Raw genomic sequence first — 23,547 nt, 5'->3', positions numbered from 1 at the left:
GTTTGATAACGATTTTTTTACAAATGTTTATCTGCCTTTATCCCCGTCACTACATGTACAATGCTCTCTAAACTTGACGTAGCATGCGAACACTTTCTCATGGCATTCCTGGCTGTTCTATTGAGTATATATGTCACAGATTCATTGTTCTGTTTTCAGGATAGTGCTCGCATTAGATACGACAGTTCAAATTTTCCATACATACAAGTTTGGGGAACATTTGCGCATTGCAGGTAATTTTATGTTGCAAAGACGTGCATCAAGTTGCGCCTGCAAACTGCCAGGACATCCCTGTTTTGCATGTCGCATATCAACTTTTTCAAGGAGGAGCTTGGCATGTGACATACAAAGCCCGGATGTACTCATGAATAGCGGCAGTAACATAAAATGGGGCGAGTACTATCACAAACAAGACTGAACTTTTTCCGTACGTACAAGAAATGTAACCTGTGTCGTTTTGGACGCATTGGAACATGTAATGTACTTCGTAAAAATGGTACATGTTCTGGCATGGCTTGCAACAGAACATATGCTGCTGTGTGCCACGATGGTACATTTCCTGTAGCATACAGTACTTGTTCCGTGACGATGGTGTATGAAACTTGTTGTGGCTGCCCATACAGCAACAACATGTCCCGTACTAAAGAAGTATGGAACATGTTCTGTAGTCCGGTAATACAGTACATGTTGTGGCAACAAGGTTAGCATGTATGTGTCCCATATTTTGACAGGAGTTTTTCTAACAGTGTATGGTGACCGCTGCATTTTAACGTCGCTCCACGGAAACCACTGCGAAGAAAAGCCGATGCCGTCACGATGTTGAGGCGCAACCTGAGGCAGAGGAGCAGACGGCGTTTGACATCTGTACGATGCTAGGCCTTACTCCCGCATCGAACTTTTCGGTAACAATGCTATCGCTGGATTATCACGCTGTCGCGCAGAACCTATTGCGAATAAAAGTGGACGCGGTTACGACTTAGCGACGTATGCTCGGGAAAGTGAAAAACTGCATTAAAATACAGAATAATTGCTGCACGATACTGGAGTCGTAGAGAATCTGCCCGGCAGCCGTAGTTGAAAATATTCATTTGCCAGAACAAGATTGGTTCGGGCAGGTCATGACGTCACGGAAACAACGGGATGCGATTGGTGGCGGAGGAATACAAGGTTCGTTTTGAGGGGCATTTGCCGCTACCTTCTTGACTTGTAACCGACTTTAGTCACTTTACAGATTTTTCCAAGGAAACTGTTGAGTCGCCATATCATCGGCGTTTTTTTTTTATGTACTTACTTACTATTCTAGTAACTCCTAAGTATTTATGTTGTATGCATGTTTGGACAGCCGAGACTTAAGGCTCTGTTATACTCCGACGTAACGCGTGAGCGCGTGCGAGCGCGTCACGGCGACGCCACGTCGGCGAAAACCCGACGCTCCGGCGTCTTGGCGTAACCGACGCGACCGGCGGCGTTCGACGCAGCCTAACCGCCTCGGCGCCAAAATGGAGCATGCCGTATTCCGCGCCAGCCGCGCCAGCGGCGTCGGACCAGGATGCATCACGCGCTGGCTCCCGGCAGCCCTCGCGCGGGAAGCGCGGCGAATACGAGCAATAGCAGACGACAGGAGCATCATTCCGTGTGGCGTCATCATTAAACCCCCTTTCCCGTTTTATACACCACATCCCCCCCCCCCCCCCATGTTTGAAGAATCGGACTCGGTCGGTTGAAAAGCTGATCGAGGGAATTCGTCCTCACCCGTGTGTCTACAACACTAGGAAGCTTGAGTACCGTAGACCGGGCACTTGTCAAAGATGTACCATATGTACATTGACCGCCTACGCTTGCGGTGCAGGCGGTGCACCAACAGTGCAAGCGCGAGTTTTCTTCGTGCAAGGTACGTCCACGCCATCGCTCGAACTTGGCGCTCAAGAAGCGCGAGAATTTTCGTCTGCTTTTCGAAACGAAAAGGAACCGGAAGTGGCGCACTCTCGCAGGAAACGTGCCCTCGTAGTCAGGTTCTGCGCATGCGCTACGCCGGCGGCCCACCGAAGCACAGCCGCGGGAGTCGCCAGGGACGCCGGAGTATAAAGAGGGCGAATTTTTGACGCGCGCGGCGTGACTGACGTGACGTAGCCGACTTCGGCCGGCGTTCGCCTGCGCGCGCGCCGGAGTATAACAGAGCCTTTAGTCTGCCTCTAGCGCAACTTGTCCGTCACCTGTACATGAAACATTCAGCCAGTTCCCTACAGCCTTAAAGGCCCTTAGGCCTGAAGGCCTCAGGGCCTCTAACGTGCACCACGCAGTAATAACAAATTTTACTAGATCATACTCGGGGGAAAGGGGGCCCGACGGGCGTGAGCTGAATGCATGTTTCAAAGTGACCGCGAAAAATTCCGCTAGCAAAGCGTAGATTTAGAATACAATATAAACAATATAATGATACACGAGCGCGCGCCGACACAATGCTAATTCAGATCGAAACGGGCAGGGGTTAGAATTGAACCCAGGGTCCTAAAGCCCCTCTATCCTCGAAAAAGTGGCGCCATTCATTGTTGTGAAAATGCTCAAGACACGTGCCGCGCGCCACTTCAGCTTGGAACACGGAGTATGAAATCTAGCTCAGTGCTGCGCTGTGCCCACTGATCTCTATTGTAGTAGGCTGGATCGCGGATCGGGAGCCCGTCGGTGTCGCCACCAACGGCCATTGCTTGACACCAGGCAATACGCACAAGTCTATGGGAGAAACGCAAAAAGTAAGAATATTGAAGCATGTACGCTGTGCTCGGAGGCGTGTATTTTATGGTGTGCTGCCACCTTATGTTGGGTGTTTGGAAATCGAATCGGTGTTTGTCAAAGGTTTGGACATCGATTAAAAAGATCAAACGTACCAGAGCACCTACGGCTGAGCTGGCAAGCTTGCTCTCGTAGTGGAGTAAACCACGGAACTTGCCGTCAATGAAACCGTCCTCGGGGAAGCCCAGAAGTTGATGAATGACAAAGAAGTCCCATCTCGACTGTGACTTTCCGGGAGTGAGCGAATTCCGCGTAGCAAACTCTTCGAGCCTGTCGTCTGCTAAACCGAACTGAACGAAACCGCCAAACCGCCATTCCGCGGTAACTCTAGCTGACTCTCGCCTCATTGATCTGCACTACAGCGGAGTCACTCTCGACCACAAAATATTTATTTATAAGAACCGCGGGGGCTGTCAGTTTTAATGTTTGTACGCAAGCTATTTGACGGACTTATCGAAAAGCAGCCAAAAAGTTTCAGTGCCGACGACAGCTCAGAAACGGGGGAAACGGCACTTTTTCTCGTTCTTCCCATAGAGCACCATGCATTGGCTGGTGTCAATCAATGGCTGCCGGTGGCGACACTCGGCCCCAGCTGCCGAGGCCGCGGTCCGCGATCCAGCCTACTACAATAGAGATCAGTGGCTGTGCCGCTATGATCTTCCCAAGGGCGACACGTTGCACGTGCCTCGTGCATAGGCGCACCTTGCGCTACTTTTGAAACATGAAGGGGCTTTACCAACACCACCTAGACAGTGTTGGCTTTACACGATCCTGGGTTGACGCCACACGCCCAGCACGTCCTCATTAAATGTGCATGAAAAAAGACGAAAACGTCTCGTGCCAGCCTGGCGCTTTTGCCATCAAAGCACCGGCTGTTCCAACTTGCGCGCCTATTGCTGTTGGCGAACGTCCCTGTACGCACCTCGCAGCGGCTCAGTGTACTCGAAAATGGAGAGCGTTAGCCCTACTTCTGAAGACGCTAACAAGTACGAGGTTACTAGTGGGAGTTCAATATTCTCCGGGAGAACCTCCACCCGAACACTGGCCAACGACGGTACCCATTCCGTAAAAGCCAGAGCCGAACCCACTTCGCAGAGCCATCATCAAACAGCGAAAGAAGGGGATTTCTCCCGGACTCGCAGTGCACCTCGAATTAGCACCTCGCCAGCTAAAAGGTGGAATCGGGCAGTTCCCGATACCGCCCGTGCTCCGAGTCCAGTCAGTTTCCGACAACACGTCACCTCCACTGAAGAGGAGTTCAACGGCGAAGAGGTGGAAGAGAACACCAGATGCCTTAAGATGTGGTTCTTCTGCATCGCAAGTGCGGGAACCATGTTGATTCCCATTGGCCTGGTGCTCCTCGGATACCTGTCACATTTAAACAAGATTTCATCCAACAGCAACAGCACCACTGTGGACTTGATGACGCGTTCCACCGCAAGTCTAAGGACAACTCTAAATCCCTTGCCAGCCGTCGAGTTGAACTGCTCTGGTGCAGTGAACCTGGAGGACAACATCAACGGTCTGTGCCGTAATAGCAGCAATTTTTTCATGCGACATACAAAGAACCTCCGTTTTTTTTGTCTGTTTAACAACTCAAGGTTCCGCAAACACGAAGACTTCCACTACCTCCCGGAGCATCTACCATTCGACCTTTGTCCATACGTCATCTATTGGTCAATGAGCATCGAGGGCGGCCAAGTAAGAAGTAGAGTTCCAGCATTTGACATGTTGTACGGCATCTCGGAGCTGAAGAATACTTCCGACCGCCTCAGTGGGAACAAAACCAAGGTTCTGGTAGCCCTCGGCGGGTACGCCGAGGACAGTCCTCACTTCTCAAGGCTGGGCAGAGACCCTGTGGCCATGGACACCCTAGTCGTCGACATCGTGACTATGATGGTCGACCTTCGGCTGGACGGGATCGCCATCCACTGGGTTGTGCCCACAGGCGCCTGCCAGCCTTTCCATGTTCACAGCACACTGTCAGCTCTTTTCGCTAATGTGAGGAAGCTTCTGAATCTGAACGATCTATCAGCGCTGGTGACGCTTATTCTTCCCTACGGAGACAACGTAACCTTAGGCTCGATGCCGCCGGACCTGGTGGACTTTTTTTTCTTCATGACCCACGAATTCCTACCGGAAAAAGCTAACACTGATGTTTGCCAGTCCATCACGACGAAAACACTCGAGTTTCTCACAAGTATTCCTGGCTATAATAGGGATCAGGGAAAGATCTGCGTTGGTATTTCTATGGCAGCCATCCGCTTTGATGAGAAAACTGGTCGTTATTTAACATCAACCCGCTTTCCCTATATTACGGGCCGGGCGCCGTTTTTCGAATTGTGCGGAGGACAACTACCGATAGAATACAAATATGAGAACTGCACACAATACGGAGACCCGAACTCGCCACACAATACGGATGCAGTATACGCGTACCCGTCAAAAGAGAAGATAAGAGAGCTCCTTTACCTGCACCTTACAAACCCAAGCTCTCGGTGCACCTTTGTTGCTGACCTTGACTTCGAGACTTACAAGCCGGGCTGTTCAAAGCCATACCCAATGCTGACAAGGCTATACGAAGTGGTGTGAGTAGTACACACCGGCTAACTAAATTAGAAAAAAACTTTTATATAATTTAAAGTTTTCGTAGTTTTGTAGAAGTTAGCTTCCAGAAATGGACTACTTCTTGCTGATACCCTTAAGTACATATCTTGTCTGCCCTTGAGAGAAAAATATTTTCTCATTTTTTTTAGAATCGTATATGAATTACCTCCTGTTTCTTTTCCTAGTGCTTCTGATAAAATATACAGCAGGCACGAGGAGCAGTGCATCCGTTTGTGCGTCTGTGGTTTTCTGAGTTCGTTCAAATACTTGCCTCTCAAGAGCATTTCTTGTTTCGGTTGAGAAATGGTAAGACGGGAATTTGTATATCTCGAATTGTCGGACTGTAAATGTTAAGGGGTGTTCACAAGGGGAATAATCCCCCCGTTTGCACCCCGGGATGCGCATCATGTGGTAACAACGACACGCTTTTTTGCGCGGTGCCGCGCTGACGTAGACATCCCGGAGGGATGACGGAGCTTGTGCTCGGGCGGCACCAACGCCCCCCCCCCCCCCTCCCCCCTCCCCCCCCCGGCCTTCGCGTGGGATTCCTTTGCAATTGACTGTACTTAGTTCGCGTGTCTAGCAACTTCACAGATTTTGCTCAGCGAGGTGCCGGCGGTTGAGATTGGGATCCTCCACTGGTGTCTATGACAATTTCCTGGATCGCGCATCCCCGATTGGTCGCCGCAGCGCCACCGGACGGCCATCTGGCATGCAGCGAAATCGTGTTTTTGCGAGCGTTCCACAAGGTGGACGCAGCGTGCTGAAGACGTGTTTTGCACTTGTTCGTCCTTGTTCGTTCGTCGTAAACCCCTGTGACGATGGTGAGACCTGCCTTTAAAGAAAGGTTTAAATTTTTACGAAAGCGCAGCGCCGCGGGAAAAAGGCACAACTCATCGGAAAGAAGTTTCGGCGGTCGCGCGCCGTGATCAAACGTTCTTTTGCGCGCCGAATCGTACTGCGCCTCTGTGCCTTCGCACGATTGGGCATCGATCAAGAATCGCCACCGTGTGGATGAGTTTTGCGAGTGCGATGTGCGTGAAGTCGTATGTGCCCCTGGAGCAGCGTTTTGCTTTACTGCGAGGAGAGTATTCGTGACTGTAGTAGAGTAGTAAGCCGGGCGAGATGGGAAGCGTTGAACATGGTTAAAAACCGCGCACAAAGAGACGAGGACAAACGAGGAAGGAACACAGAACACAGACAGGCGTGCACTCACAACTCTGATATATTTAGTGAAGAAAAAAAATGAAGCACGATTTGTGGCAGTCAAATGTTCGCTTCTTGCGAACATGTGACTATGACTGAATTGCTTACCCCCTGGTGCCGTTGCCCCCTGTCATATATCGTGCTTCATCTATCTTTTCTTCGCTTAGTATACCAGAGTTGTGAGTGCGCGCCTGTCTGTGCTCTGTGTTCCTTCCTCGTTTGTCTTCGTCTCTTTGTGCCCGATTTTTGACCATGTTCGTAACTTGCGGGAATCACGGTCCTGACACGAAGCTTTATCCAGTGTCCAGTGGCGACTAAAGAGGGGGTAGGGAGGAAGTGGAGAAAGAAGGGAAAGTTTAAAAGCAAGAAGTGGTCTTCGGCCTTTAAAATAACTCGGCTTCGTTAAGGCGGCGGTTCCACGGCCCCGACTATAATACCGGTGGCAGCTGTGTTAAGGCTCCGGTTTCCGGTGCAAATGTCGCGTCTGTGCGCGTGTTACGTATTCCGTTTTTTTTTTTTTTTTTTGCAAACAAAGTGTTAATTTATCATCACTCTTGCAGTGCAAAATATGATACGCATGTTTCAAAACTTAACGCACAACGAGAAAACAAAAAGTGCAGGTTTTGACAGTTTCAAAGACATATACCTCCATGCATTCCAAGTTTCTAGACTTGTAATGCATCCATGACGCGTTCTTATTTTAGAGCGCAGCTCTTGGGGGCCCGTTCCCGGCTTGAGCGGCGTCAGCGTCGCCGTCGGCGTCGGCGTAACCAAGGTCATCCCAAGGTCATCTCAAGGTCACGTGACCCCCAAGGTCACGTGACCTTGGGGGTCACGTGGGGTCATATTGGGATCACGTGACCCCCAAAGTCACGTGACCCCTCCCAAGGTCATCTCAAGGTCACGTGACCCCAAGATGACCACACGTGACCCTTTGAAGGTCACGTGACCCCTCTGAAGTCACGTGGTCTCCTCCCCAAGGTCACGTGACCCCTCCCAAGGTCATCTCAAGGTCACGTGACCCCAAGGTGACTCCCACGTGACCCCCTGAGGTCACGTGGGGGTCACCTTGGGGGTCACGTGACCTTGAGGCGACCCCCAAGTGACACCTAAGGTCACGTGACTCCCAGGTCACGCCTCCCCGAGGTCCCGTGACCCCCCTCCCCGAAGTCACGTGACACCCCCCCCCCCCCTCCCGAGGTCACGTGACCCCCCCCCCGGAGCATATTAAAGAATGAGGGGAGGAGGAGGAGAAGGAGGAGGGGTCTACCCTCCCCTCAGTACCCTTCACTCCTCCTCCTCAAGAGCTGCGCTCCAATTCGGCGTTACAGGGATTTGTAAACGGCTTTCACTTTTTTTTATTGAATAGATGAAGGACTGGTCTAGTTCCGTGTACACGTGTTTTTCTTAGTTAGCTCAGTCACATTTTATAATATTTATTCAAAAAAGAGTCTCTTTTATGCTATTTTGAAGTCTCGTAACTCACTTTTACATCATGATGCAGCAACAAAATTTAAGGGAATGCTCCTGGTAAACATAGGAACTCAGCATATGAAATATTAGAAATGCAACGCCACCCGTTTTCCTGTAAACACAACTTCATTCTGATAAAATTTCAACGAATTCCTTTCACGCGTTCTTGGCCACGCGTGCCGCTGGCCAAGAACATAGCGGCACTATGCCGCTGGCCAAAAACATAGCGGCGGAACATAGCGGAACCAAGATCATAGCGGCACGCGTGATCTTCCTTGGGAAGGTCACGCGTGCCGCTATGATCTTCCCAAGGGCTGCACGTTGCACGTGCCTCGTTCATAGGCGCACCTTGCGCAACTTCTGAAACATGAAGGGGCTTTACACGATCCTGGGTTGACGCCACGCGCCCAGCACGTCCTCATTAAATGTGCATGAAGAAAGACGAAAACGTCTCGTGCCAGCCTCGCGCTTTTGCCATCAAAGCACCGGCTGTTCCAAGTTGCGCGCCTATTGCTGTTGGCGAACGTCCCTGTACGCACCTCGCAGCGGCTCAGTGTACTCGAAAATGGAGAGCGTTAGCCCTACTTCTGAAGACGCTAACAAGTACGAGGTTACTAGCGGGAGTTCAATATTCTCCGGGAGATCCTCCACCGGAACACTGGCCAGCGACGGTACCCATTCCGTAAAAGCCAGAGCCGAACCCACTTCGCAGAGTCATCATCAAACAGCGAAAGAAGGGGATTTCTCCCGGAATCGCAGTGCACCTCGAATTAGCACCTCGCCAGCTAAAAGGTGGAATCGGGCAGTTCCCGATACCGCCCATTCTCCGAGTCCAGTGAGTTTCCGACAACACGTCACCTCCACTGAAGAGGAGTTCAACGGCGAAGAGGTGGAAGAGAGCACCAGGTGCCTTAAGATGTGGTTCTTCTGCATCGCAAGTGCGGGAACCATGTTGATTCCCATCGGCCTGGTGCTCCTTGGATACCTGTCACATTTAAACAAGATTTCATTCAACAGCAACAGCACCACTGTGGACTTGATGACGCGTTCCACCGCAAGTCCAAGGACAACTGTAAATCCCTTGGCAGCCGTCGAGTTGAATTGCTCTGGTGCAGTGAACCTGGAGGACAACATCAACGGTCTGTGTCGTAATAGAAGCAATTTTTTCATGCGACATACAAAGAACCTCCGTTTTTTTTGTCTGTTTAACAACTCAAGGTTCCGCAAACACGAAGACTTCCATTACCTCCCGGAGCATCTACCGTTCGACCTTTGTCCATACGTCATCTATTGGTCAATGAGCATCGAGGGCGGCCAAGTAAGAAGTAGAGTTCCAGCATTTGACACGCTCTACGGCATCTCGGAGCTTAAGAATACTTCCGACCGCCTCAGTGGGAACAAAACCAAGGTTCTGGTAGCCTTCGGCGGGTACCCCGAAGACAGTCCTCAATTCTCAAGGCTGGGAAGAGACCCTGTGGCCATGGACACCCTAGTCGTCGACATCGTGACTATGATGGTCGACCTTCGGCTGGACGGGATCGCCATCCACTGGGTTGTGCCCACGGGCGTCTGCCAGCCTTTCGACGTTCACAGCACATTGTCAGCTTTTTTCGCTAACGTGAGGAAGCTTCTGAATCTCAACAATCTATCAGCGCTGATGACGCTCATTCTTCCCTACGGAGACAACGTAACCGTAAGCTCGATGCCGCCGGACCTGGTGGACTTTTTTTTCTTCATGACCCACGAGGTTCTACCGGAAAAACCTCACCTTGGCGTTTGCCAGGACGTCACGACGAAAACACTCGAGTTTCTCACAAGTATCCCTGGTTATAATAAGCATCAGGGAAAGCTCTGCGTCGGTATTTCTATGGCTGCCATCCGCTTTGATTTGCGAGAGGATCGTTATTTAACATCGACCCGCTTTCCTTATATTCCGGGCCGGGCGCCGCTTTTCGAAGGGTGCACAGGACAACTACCAGACGAAACGAACTGGTTGTTGGGATGCACAATGTACGCATATTCGAACGTGCAATCCCGAACGACTGTACTATACGCGTACCCGTCAGCAGATATCATAAACGATCTCCTTCACCTGCACCTTTCCAACGGAAGCTCTCGATGCACCCTTGTCGCTGACCTTGACTTCGAGACTTACAAGCCGGGCTGTTCAAAGTCATACCCAATGCTGACAAAGGTATACCAAGAGGTGTGAGTAGTACACACTGGGTAACTAAATTATGTAAACCTGAATATTATTTAAATTTTTCGTAGTTTCGTAGAAGTTATTTGCCAGAAATGGAGGACTTCTTGTTCATACCCCTAATTATATATTTGGTCTGCCCTAGAGAGAAGAATATTTTCTCTTTTTTGGAAATCGTTTATGAACCACCTCCTGTTTCCTTTCCTAGTACTTCTGATAAAATATAAACCAGGCACGAGGAGGAGTGCATTCATTTGTGAGTCTGTGGTTTTCTGAGTTCGTTCAAACACTTGCCTCTCATGGGCATTTCTTGTTTGGGTTGAGAAATGGTAAGGCAGAAATTTGTATATCTCGTATTGTCAGACTGTAGTTGTTAAGGGGTGTTCACAAGAGGGCCCTCCCTTTTCCCCGGGATGCGCATCACGTGGTAACTACGTCACGTTTTTTCCGCGGTGCCGCGCTGACGTAGACACCCCGGAGGGATGGGGCAGCTTGTGCTCGGGCTGCACCAACGTCTTCGCGTGGGATCCCTTTGCAATTGACTGTACTTAGTTCGCGGGTCTGGCATCCTGCCACATCCTGCCACATTTAGCCCCGATGCGAGGAACTTGCGCCAACATTGCGCCAAAACTTGATTTAATTTTATTAAATACTGGTATTATAGAGGCTCAGGCCCCGCTGCACGTACTAATCGTTGTGGTAGGCTTGTGCCGATTTTCAAAACTTTCGAATTTTGCCGCAAGTAGCGTACTATCCTCAAGTAGTGTTAAGAAATTTCGCAGTATCTCGTATGTTCCAACCCAGGCAGCAGAACAATATTGGTCCCGCTTTGGTCCTATATTGGTAAATAAGGACAACGATATTAGCCAATATCGGAAAGTGCGACGCGTCGCTATATTGGTTCACTATTGAGTGCCCATTTTGGCCTTTGCTGTGGACCCATTATTGACCAATATTAGTTCAAATTTCGAGCCAATATTTAGAGAAAAACTATCCCAATATAATCGAAATATTGGTGCACATTTTGTTGCCAATATTTGCCATACTAACTGGCTTAATATTGGTCACTATTGGTACGCGTTTTAGTGTCAGTATTAGCCGCACGAACTTCGCCAATGTTGACTAGTATTGGTACAGATTTTCTAGCCAATATTGGCTACACCACTTTCCGGAATCTTGCCCTATATGGTTGCCCTCCCCTAGCCTATATTGGCAGCATGGACGTCTTAATATTGTCCTATAGACCGTTATATCGTGAAAGGGGCCATTTTGAATACTGTGGCGCCATCTAGCCAGCGTTAGTGTCCGCGGCCATTTCGGTGCGTTCTTATGTGCCGCGGATGGTGATTTTCAACTAACTAAAAACTTCTTATATCCTGCATTATAGCCTCCGCCAGTGCTGCGATGCTGAGAAGAGCGTGACTGAACGCGCACCGAAAGCATCACAGATAAAAATCGGAGGAGAGTCCTTGAAATATTCTTTCAGATAATATTGACTGAATTTTCCTTGAAGTTTTTTGTCTTATTAGATGGAGTACACCCAGAATATATTTGACGTTTCGTGTCGTCCACAACAATGAAAAAAGAAGTGAACAACATACTACAGGGTGTCACAAAAGAAAATTTACACCATCTTTTTTACCGCAAAAAAAACTAGGCATCGCCGAACGCTCATTCTCCGCCCAAAGGTAGAGCTAGAGGTCACAACCAGATGCCAATGTTTCAGCCCGATCCGGTAACTTAATCAAAAGTTATAAGTGATTTTATAAAAATTTCAATGGGAAAATGGCGGCCGACGGAGTTTTCAAACACATGGGGCTCAATGCCACCAGGAACTGAAAACGGGCAAAACTGGGCTCCGTTTTCCCATTGAAATTTTCAGAAAATCACTTATAACTTTTGATTAACTTATCGGATCGGGCTGAAACTTTGGCATCTGGTTGTGACCTCTAGCTTTACCTTTGGATGGAGAATGAGCGTTTGCCGATGTCTAGTTTATTTTTGCGGTAAAAAAGACAGTGTAAATTTTCTTTTGTGACACCCTGTATAGACAAGAATTTAATTATTGTAATTCGAAACTCATTCCAATCGGCTCACTACAGTTATTTTAAACGAGTAAAATTGCACACACTCTTAATCGCAGTGCTCGGGAAACAGTGGTTCAGGATGACTCAGGCGGCGTTGGGCATGGTTGTGTGGTCGCACCCCTACGCGGCTAAAGAAGTCCCAATGCTCCTCGGCGAGAGTGAAGGCCACAAGCAAACGGCTCTCTTGCCCGGTCATAGAAGAACATGTGAGGGCAGCAATACGCCTCTCGCTTCATTTTATTTCCATACACTCCATTACGGGGATTCCCAGAAATAAAAGGGAAGCGTGAGGAAACTTCATTTTATAGAACAGCGTCTCAGATGCGACGGAGTGAAAGAAAGCAGTGCAAAGGGTGAGACGCGCGACTGTCTTGAGACGCGGCTTGTGTCCCGTTCAGCTTGAGTGCTGGCTTTGGCATTGCTTTCTTTCCCACAGCGTCGTTGCGTTATTAAACCAACACCATGAAAGTTGATCGTCTGACATTTGTTCTTATCTAAATAAATGATATAAAAATTAATCTAAAGAAAGACGACCAGTGAGGGTTTCCCACTTGTGCCACGCTTTTAAATGGGGCACATTAAGGAAAGGGGGTTTATTAGACCCTTTTCCTGAGCCATAGATTTGAGCCACGATGACTGGCTGTTCGTTGCCTTACCATGAGGAGCAGTCACTGCGGTTTGTACATAACACTCTCAGTTGTCTACGAGTAGAGTAATGTTATAAGTGAAAATTTCAAACCCCTGCACAATGGCGACCAAAACCGTACCAGCAAGGTTGGAAAGCTGGAACCTTAGAAAAAAAAAACTGTTTGTTAAAAATCTTGGAATGAAGGGAGAGAAATTCCCCTTCGTCGTCACCATCATATGGAGTTCAATATTTGCAACTTTCGTGGTGTAGGAACATGGCGGGCAGCATTGAATACAGGGGGGGGGGGGGGGGGGGGGAGGAGGGAAAGGGAACGCGGCGCAAAGCGGAGGCTGCCATATTAAAACCGCTTACGTTGCCAGCATAGGCTTTGCAGCGGAGAAGTTGCTGCCATATACGGCGGACTGAGTTTTACTTTCTTTTTCGTTTTGGAACGAGAATGTATTGTTGTGTTACATAAGTCCTTCTGCATACAGACAACGAAGTTGAGTTATACTTGTCTTGTTTACTTTGTTTGAAACCCTAGAAACAGGTTTTTGACGACTTATTGCTTTCATCATTTTGGAGTACGCAGGGCAGTTATCTCGCTGTTCTGGTTTCGGTTACGAAAGCAAGGCCAAACGCTCGTAGTTTCCGCCCTCAATACACGTTGGACACCTTCCACACTTTGACACCGGATTACTGTATGAACAAGGATTTACATTTACTTCAGAGGTAACTTTCGCCGCTTCCTCACCGTCGAGCAGCCGGATCAGCTGGCGGCAAGCCGCGGATGAAAGGCTTGAGCATCAACAGCCTAGAGCCGCTACAACAGCCCAAGTGCACTCAGTGCCGATGCGGGCGACGCGGGCTTCTGTCAACCCAGCGGCGGACCCAAGAGAGGGGCGACGGGGACGGCCGCCCCCCCCCCCCCCCCCCCTGCCCCCTTCTCGGAGGGCGATTTGGCACGGGTGGATCCCCTGAAGTAACACCAACTACCGGCCTGCCAGGTGGAAGGAGGCTCGGTACTCAAGGACGAGGGTTCGAAATAGGGTAGGCCGCATCCTAGCAGGCACACTTGTACTCTGAACTTGGAGAACCACTCCGTCGCTTCAACCGAAACTGAAGTCCGCAGCGGCGGTTTCAAAGCACGGCTTAGAACCAAAAGTCGGCGCAGCGGCGCACATCTAGGGGCCGTCGGTGCACTGTGGTTCTGCGGCGGTTAAAACAAAAGGCGCAACCCGAGTCCTGTCTATCTAGCTTTAGATTTTCCCTCCCCCCCCCTCCCCCAAAGAAAAAAAAAACGGAGTTCTGGATCCGCCTTTGCGTCAACCGGCCGGTAGCCCACAGCACAATCCGTGAACGTTCCAGCTCTTCGCCATGACACGGTGTTGCAGAAAGCAGGGTAAAATACAACTACACGGACCACCGAATCAAATGCACTGTTATCGTAAATATTGGCTTGTGATTGCGCCTTTGTAGATCATCTTATTCGTTTTGCTGGAGAGACGCAACCGACGGGCGTAACAAAATCGTTTGTGTATTCCGCATACCTCGCAAAAGCACTTACCCAGTCACCTTGGGAAAAGCGCGAAACACGGAGTCCGCACCGCCCCGACTTAGCAGTCTTTTACCTGCTTTAGAGCAGTTTGTACCTGCTAGTAGGCATGTCTACTGAAACTGCAACTTGAAACTAGGGGCAATGCCAGAGAGAAAAGAGACAAAGTTGGGAAAGCATGCTCGCTCTCTTCAATTTCTGAACTCTCAAGTGATTGTACCATAATAAAGTCCCCAACACCTCTTTCCAAAATAAAGAAAAAACGCTATGTTCACTACGTAAAAAATGGTCTCAGTTCATGCATCCGCAGGCAGGTAGGAAACGTTGCCCTAGTTTATTCACACCACATGACGAGCGCAACAAAAGGGGTATTCACACGAGGGAGAAATCCCGGGGATTTCTCCCTGACACGCGCATCCCACGACGAAAACGTCAGGCTTTGCGATGTGCAAAAGCCTCGCGTTTTCATCTCGTGATGCGAGCGTGCCGGGGAGAAATCCCCGGGATTTCTCCCTCGTGTGAATACCCCTAAACTCACACGAGATTTACAAGAAAATATCGGTGGTGACTTAAGTTTCCCTGAAATTCTGTATGACCGGTCGGTTGCAGGACCAAATCATCCCCTCAGGCGGTGTGCGTCGCTGTGCAAACGCCAACAACACGAAGCATAAAAACGGCAGGTCTAGGACAACAATCCGGAGTCCATTGTTCAATTAAAACGACGTAATTTTGTTGAAAACGCCCGCAGCTTTTTGCTCACGGTATGCGTCGAGAATCTTCCACATTTTGAAACGGAACAAAGGAAGATTTACTTTTAGAAGCGCTCACTGCGTCCTCCCGGACCAGCTGGACCGGATCAGCTGACGACGACGGGCATGAAACCGCTGAATTTAAACTCCACAATAACCAATTTGCGCTTCGTGTTAGTATGGGCATCTACCTCCAAGCACCGCACCACTGACCACGAACGTTTCAACTCTTTGCCGCATCGCCGTGTTGCACCAAACCTATCTCTATGCACCAAGCAGAACGAGATCGCCGAAGTCAACGGAGCGCTGTCGTGAACCTTGGCTTGTGGTTGCGCACTCGTGGACCCTGTCACTCCCTTCGCTTTCAAAGCACACACGACGATTACGAATAATACTTTCCGTCTTCCGGGACCATCAAGGGGCACTTCTCCGGTCACGTCTTCGCTACATGTGCTCGAAAACCGCGTCAAACGTGATCAAACCGAAGCTGCCGAAGCAATACCGGCGCCATGTTGAACGTGTGTTGTTGCTAGACTTTCTCCGACCAAACAAAAACAACGAAAGCAAACCGGTTCTAGCGTCCGGCGTACATCGGCGTTGCACCGTGGCCAGATTTTCTCCGTCAGCTCTAACTTAAAGATGACCTACAGATACAGCAACACTGGTATCAAGTTTTAACATGGCGGCCCCCACGGAGTGCCGTAAATTCTGAGGAGGGTGCATTGGAAGCGGCGGCACCTTCCCCCCCCCCCCTGCCGCCACACAGCCACAATATTTTTTTTTTTTTTTCAGAATAGGGTGCACGTGGAGCGAAAGCTCGTGCTGCAGAACCCAGGATCGTGGATTCACCCCCACCCCTGCCCTTTTCGATGTTGATGAGCATCGTACCGGCATGCGGTCGTGTATCACTACTACGTGGTGCACGTTAAAGACCCTAGGCTAGGAGTCATACTGCACTGGCTAAGTTGCTTATCTACAGTAGGTGACAATGTCGCAATGTTCTGGCATGTTCTCCTGCTGTATAAACAACTAACGGCCAATTAGTTTGTCAGAATACGGTGTGGAAGAAGAAAGATGAGAAAGAAATTACACAGTTGTTAGTCTGCGCCATTCATGCATATTGCTTTTCTTCTACCATTTGTTTTAGTTTGAATTTTATCAAGTGCGTTTATCTTGCATTTAAGCAGCACAGCAACCCATAAAAATAATTGTAAAAGCCTGTAGGTAATGGTAAATTGCGTTCCTGGTTGCAGATTGCCGTAAAAACACATGTGTTTCTAGGATTCACTTTGTAGAATTTGGATGTAGGATTTGTAGAATTCAGCAGCAAGCGTACCGCTATGAAAGAACGACCATCTCGTCCGGTGCCTCGTGATGAACTGCTTTTATCTCATAGAAAAAGAAGAGAAGAAAGAGGATAGGATTCTTAAAGTGAGATAGGTAGGGCAATACATAGAAGAAGAAGTGAAAGAGAAATAGCAGAACACAACATTTTCCCCCCTCCCCTTTTGGAGAAAAAACGACTATACAAAATGCACATAACAAAGCCAGTCATAGATATTATACATACAAAGCAAAGATGCACAAATCATAATTCAAAAGAAATTCAAGTTAAGCATTCATTATCAGACTCTTAGCCTAGGCTATTTTTAAAGCATTCGCACTCAACACTCATACTCTTGTACACAATATCTCAAATAACACTGTCAGAAAGTTTCTTTTTACAGAATTCCAGCAAGTTATTTACGAAACTACGGCAAGTTATTTACAGAATTCCAGCAACTTATTTACAAAACTACGGCAAGTTATTTACAGAATTCCAGCAATAAATTGCACTTCGGATAATAAGCGTTAAAGAAATATGTAAACTTCTCTTCGCCCCAAGACAAATATAGTCAACTGTCACGTCTGTCACCGCGGGTCAGAGACTCAGATCTCTAAACCGAACCGGTGGTCGGCGAGTTCGGGTCGATCGCCGAAGCTCCTCCACTGGGGGAACGGATACTGGCACTGGGGGAATTGTAGCATCCACTGAGGGAACGGGAATTTCCGGTGGCAACCTCACTCATTGGTGTGTACTTGGTGGCACCGTCACGGCACCCTGTCGAGAGTCAAAAAGACCGGTTGGACTACCTGGGCACGCTTCGTCTCCATCCTCATCTTGTCCCCGTGGAGGTGGAAAAGGCGGAGGCGTATGTGGCCTTAGCTGCTGCTGCTGCTGCCACTGAGTAGCCTGCTTTAATCTGTTTGGCCGCCACTCATGATGAGGACGCTGGCTTCTAGAGGTCTTTCTGAGAATTCCCTGTGTACGAAGGCGCTCAAAAGACTGTGTCGTTGCTTGCGACGACTTCTCAACGTTATCTGGGCCAGGTGGAGCCGTTGCCGCTGTAAGCTTGGAGGCGTTCCAGATCCGACCGTCCTGAAGCTTGAAGGTCCATCGACCGACACGCTCCACAATTTTCATTGCCGGACCAAAAGCTTGGTCTCCCTTCTTTACCTTTCCTGGCTTCCTGACGCGCACCCATCCGCCGACCTGGAATGTCGGAACTTTGGCAGCTCGCCGTCTGTCTGTGTAGCGCTTGCTGTGCTCTTGTCTCCGCTGCACTCGGCACCGCAAACGCTGCAGCTCCTCAAATGGGTTCTTCAAGAACTGCGATGGAGAAAGGCCAATGATGTGAAGCCGGTTGCGTGGCTTGCGTCCATGTAGCAGAACCGCAGGAGACAGTTCTGTCGTTGCGTGCGGCGTACAACGATACACGCACAAGTAATCCAGAACGGCAGAGTGGATTGGACGCTTCTCTAGTGCAGCACACTGTAAGAACGACTTGAAGGTACGATTAAATCGTTCTACTTGCCCGTTCGCTTGTGGATAATACACAGAGACCAGGTGATGGTTAATACCTCGCTTAGCCAGGAAGCTCTCGAATTCTGCAGAAGAAAATTGAGGTCCATTGTCAGACACAATGGTGTCGGGGTATCCTTCCCGAGAAAAGACGAGCTTCAGGAAACCGGTCACCGTGCTTGTCGTGACGTTGGAGCAAAAATGGACTTCAGGCCACTTTGAAAAATAATCCACGAGCGTGATGCAGTATCGATACGCTGGTGGCGAAGCTTCAAATGGGCCAACGATGTCGATGCCGAGCTTTGACCATGGTCGCTCTGGCAAGGGCACGGGTTGCAAAGGTGTTGGCGATGTCTTTGCACTCTTGTCAGCCGAGCTACAAACACCGCAGGCTTGGACTGCCATTTTCACCTCCGCATTCATGCGGGGCCACCGATATAGTTCGCGAAGGCGAGTCTGCGTCCTGACGATGCCAGGGTGGCCCTCGTGTGCTCGGCCGATGAGAGCATTTCTCATACTGGTAGGAACGACGAACTGTTCCCCGCGCAGCAGGAGACCGTCGTGTACAGAGAGTGTCTCTTTAGTGGCGTGGAAGATGGCTTCGTCGGAAGACAACGCCCTAGATGGTGGCCATTCCGACATGACATAAGACATCACTACAGTCAGCTGGGGGTCATCCGCCGTTTCCTGTTGGAGTTGAGCATTTGATATGCATTCGTCGTTCAGAGCGGTGAAAGACACAATCTGCTCGTCAAATGCTGTCCCTCCCTCATCTTCCGGTACCGGAAGTCTGGAGAGAGCGTCAGCTACTTGATTCTCTGCGCCACGCTGGTACTGTACTTGAAAGTTATAGTTCAGCAACCGGGTCGACCACCGAGTGATCCGGAGTGGGCGATGTCCGGTCCCTCTTGTGGCCAAAAGAGCGACGAGAGCTTGATGGTCTGTGCGCAGAGTGAATTGGCGACCCCAGAGATATGTGTGCCATTTTTCACAGGCCCACAGACACGCAAGGGCCTCTCGTTCACCCGAAGAGTACTTCCTTTCTGCGGCAGTCAACGTTCGTGATGCGAAAGCAATTGGGTGAATGTCTTGTCCGTGAAGCTGCTGCAACACTGCTCCAATTCCATAAGCTGAAGCATCCGTAGCTACGATGATAGGCAGCTCTGGGTCAAACATCTTTAACGTTCTTGCAGAGGACAGCAGCGTTTTCACCCGATTGAAACTTCGATCTGCTGCCTGGTCCCAGATGAACGGGGTGTCCTTCCTCAAGTACGTTCGAAGCGGTTCCACTTCAGAAGCCAGGCGCGGTATAAAGCGTGAATAATATTCAACCATTCCTAGGAATGACCGCAACTGCTTTAGGTCCGTGGGAATGGGTGCCGCACGAATAGCGTCGACTTTGTTTTGAAGGGGTGAAATCCCCGCAGCACTAACTTTGTGCCCCAAGAACGAAATTTCTCCTACGTCAAACACGCATTTGTTGTTGAGTTTCATACCAGCCTCAGATATGCGCACGAGCACTTCTTTCAGGCGTTCCAGGTGCTCCTGCTGGTTCTTACCGTAGACAACCACATCATCGAGGTAGAAAAGCACTCCTTTGCAGCCCTGTAATATCGTCGCCATCATCTGCTGAAATGTGGCTGGCGCTGAGGCTAATCCAAAACACACTCGCTTAAAGCGAAACAGTCCTTCATGCGTAATAAACGCTGTCAAATCCCGACTATCCGGGTGTAATGGGACTTGATGGTATGCGGCAGCGAGATCTAATTTGGAAAAACGCTGCGCTCCATGTAGGGCGTTGAGCAACTCTTCAATGTGTGGAAGCGGGTAGCTGTCGATTACGACCGCTTTGTTCGCTTCACGAAGGTCAACACACATGCGGATACTGCCGTCCTTCTTCTGGACGACTACTATCGGTGACACCCATTCTGAGGCATTAATGCGTTCGATTACTCCAGCTTCCTCAAGACGTTTAATCTCGTCAGAAACTTGTTGTCGAGCAGCTTGAGTAATACGTCTCATACGATGTTTAACAGGAGTGACAGAGGAACGGACCTTTATCTTACAGGTGACTCCCTTGACTCGGCCTAGTCCTGGAGTGAAAAGATGATCGAAGTGTGTCAGAGATGATGGAAGTCTAGGAATGGAAGACACAGGCTTCGCTAAGGCAGTTGGTAGAGTCCGACTTGCCTTTGCTGGTGGCAGAAGACGTTCAGTCCACTGTTCCTCCAGTGCAGCTGACGAGTCGTGCAGCTGAGAGGTCGCGGCTGAATTTGCTACCGTCGACTTGGCTGACAATGTAGGTAATTGTGACGACGTTGACGGTTGTTCTGCCGCACTTGTAGAAGCCTCACCGGTGTCACTGGTCGCAGTATAGAAACAAGTCCGCGTTGCTCCGCTCATTTTGATGTCGAGTGCCACGACGGCGTCCATGCCTAACAATGATGTGCCTTGGTCTGCAATGTAGAATAGTACTTGCGAGCGACGCTGCTTGAATACCACCATTGCCTTGAAGGCTCCCATGATATTAATGGGCTGGCGCGAATAATTCAGTAGCGTCACCGGTGGTGGTATGACGAGTGCATCTCGCGCAAACCATTGCATGAACGTGGCTTTGTCCATTATTGAGACGGATGACCCGGTGTCGAGCAGGAACTGTATCGGCGTTCCAAAGACTTTGGCGGTAATCAAGACTTTTTTAGTTGATGATTCTGTTATGTGGCATACGATCTCAGAATCATCGTCGTCGTCGTAGTCATCATAATCTGAGAGCACCTGCTCCACTTGCTTGTATCGCGATCGCTGGTAGTCCCGACGTATGCTTCTGCATACGCGGCCAAGGTGACCCCTGCGACCACAGTTGTAGCAATAAAGGTTTCTTGCGGGGCAGGTGTCGTAGCTCTGGCATCGATGAGGACCATGTCCGCAGTTGGCACAAGTACGTGTGTGGCGAAAATTGTCATGTCGCCTTGAATGCTGCCGCCCTTGCCAGCCTGGCCTTGAGCGAATTGACTGTGCCGCGGGGTCCTGACGGCGGTCCGACGACTGTCCAGGTCGTGGTTGCTGATGGCTGGAGAACGGATCTCGGCCGCTTCCCCCGCAGGTCGCACACGCGTCTCTCGAGGCAGGACGTTGTCTCGCAACCCTCTGGGATGATGACCTCCGTGGAGGTGGCGGCGATGTCTCATAGCATATCCGTTGTGAAAAACTATGCTGACGGGCAGGCTGCTTGAATGGCGTTCTGGAAGCATGCCCTTCACGTCGCCCGGACTGTCTCTCCCTGGGTTGTCTCGAGGCTGACGAGTCTGATGAGTGCGTCACTTGACAGGTCTGCTCGCTCGGTGCAGCGACGCTAGCCCACTCTCGAACCTCTCGAAGTGATCTTTCCAGGTTCATGACGGTATGCATAACAACGTCGAACGGGAGAGCTGCATCGAGGACCATCCGTTCCTGAATTTCAGTTGAAGCCACTCCAATCATGAACTGTTTCCGGATACGGTCTTGAGTACGGCTTCCAAAATTAGCGTTGGCGGCTAACGTCCGTAGAGCCGACAGAAAATCGCGAAGGGACTCGCCTTCTTTCTGTCTTCGTAGATGAAACTGGAGCTCCTGGAGCGTCACATTGACTGGCTGTGTAAATTCAGCCTCCAGTAACTTAACTGTTTCCTCGTAGACATCAAGGGGAGCTCCCACAACTTGTTCGCCACCTGCTGCTGCCAGCGGTGCTAGCGCTTCCTCAACAGCAGGCTCAGGCGTTGGTAGAGCGTCGTAAATCTGCTGGCCGGCCTCTCCGAGACAGTTGAGCAGCATTGCCCGACGGCGTTCTGCACCAAACTCTTGAGCGCCAGTTGCCAGCAAATAACGCTCAAACATCTTGATCCATCGCTCCCATGGAATGGGCGGAGGTCCCAGCTTGACTAAGAACTCTGGGGGTAGCTTACCGCCCGAGGTCATGACTGCTCCAAGATGGCTTCTCAGCACTCGTTGATGCCGTTCGATGTAGTCGCCATCTTGTTGCTGGATCAGTTCTGGGGAAGGTTTTGCCGGGACACGCAAGAAATTGCCCATTCGGCGATCAGCATTCCCCGCATGTCCTCGCTGAAGCCCAGTCCAGCGCAGAACTCACGTAGATCCTCGTCGCCATAATGTAGAATTCAGCAGCAAGCGTACCGCTATGAAAGAACGACCATCTCGTCCGGTGCCTCGTGATGAACTGCTTTTATGTCATAGAAAAAGAAGAGAAGAAAGAGGATAGGATTCTTAAAGTGAGATAGGTAGGGCAATACATAGAAGAAGAAGTGAAAGAGAAATAGCAGAACACAACACACGAGGAGCCGGGTGTGCCGGGGGCAGCGGAGGGGTCGGCGGAACCAACGGGGAGCGCGCGAGTGACGGCTGCTTTAGTCAGAAACAATTTTTTTATCTTTCGAGAACTTGCTATTGCTGTGCTCAAATAAGAATGTTTGGCGCAACATCTGTGATAATCATTTCAAGGAGGTCCAGTGTTTATATGGTGGTATGCTAGTCAGAGAATATATATATATTTTTTTCCTTTCGAAATTTAACTATTGTGCTCAAATAAGACCAGAGTGTTCAACAAGATATCTGTGATATATACTTAAGATTGCCCAATTGCTTACATGGTTCCAGTCGATGCTCAGTTTTACTTCCAAGAATGAGACATTACATTCCATGTTATCACACTTTTATTCATGAAGTCACAGGTTTTTCTTTAAGAAATAAAGCAATTTTCAAAACAAACCACATGTGCACTGTCTTGAGATAACACAATCACCTAACTTTGATGAAGTACCATAAAAGAAATAATAAAATGGAGCAGAAGGCAAGACGCTTTGAAGCATTTGTAAAATGAAACAATGTCCATGACAACAATATCCCTGGTTCAATCAGCAACTAAGAAAGCAATCTCTGCAAAAGCAAGCATTTCTTTCTAGAGGTAGTCTAAATTACTTCTGAGTTCTTTGCAGGGGCAATCCAGATGACCTGTTGGTCTGGCAACTAAACCTCCGAACCTTTTCTGTCACTGTCGACTGCGTCTCGTGCCTTCTGCTCATAAAAACAAAAAAAGGCTGTATCGATTTCACCGCGATGCACTCGACACGTATCCGGAGGCAGCACGCTGGCTGTGCGACGAACTTCACAAGGTGTAGGAGCTGAAGAGAGTATGTAGCTTCTGGACGGCCATGACTGTGGAGCAGGAAGAAAAGTGTGCACTTTACGGCTTCCACGGGGAGGGCTTCACTGAGGGCAAGGATGTGACGGGGTCCTTGGTGGTCAGGACCTCAGTCGTGGTGGCGAGAGGTTCCCTGTCGCTGGCGGCGTCCGTGCTGGGCACCACCGCAGCGAGGGCGCTGAGGGGCTTCCCGACGGTGTCCCTGGTGGTCGGGAC

At 49.7% G+C, this 23,547-nt stretch overlaps 1 protein-coding gene across 1 annotated transcript; it reads right to left on the bottom strand.

Annotated features, from left to right (window-relative positions):
- Positions 1 to 17,224: 17,224 nt before the first annotated feature.
- Positions 17,225 to 22,032, bottom strand: LOC115331341. The gene is made up of 2 exons (XM_042289135.1): positions 20,328 to 22,032; positions 17,225 to 17,326 (listed from the first exon to the last, which is right to left on the bottom strand). Exons 1-2 carry the CDS (start codon positions 22,008 to 22,010, stop codon positions 17,225 to 17,227), a joined length of 1,785 nt encoding a protein of 594 aa, XP_042145069.1. The 5' UTR covers positions 22,011 to 22,032.
- Between the last annotated feature and the right edge of the window lie 1,515 nt (positions 22,033 to 23,547).

Source organism: Ixodes scapularis, unplaced genomic scaffold, assembly GCF_016920785.2.
Source record: "Ixodes scapularis isolate PalLabHiFi unplaced genomic scaffold, ASM1692078v2 PGA_scaffold11__112_contigs__length_91849675, whole genome shotgun sequence".
NCBI lineage: Eukaryota > Metazoa > Arthropoda > Arachnida > Ixodida > Ixodidae > Ixodes > Ixodes scapularis.
Note: the sequence above shows the minus strand (reverse complement) of the source record. Positions and strands in the feature narration are given on the sequence as shown.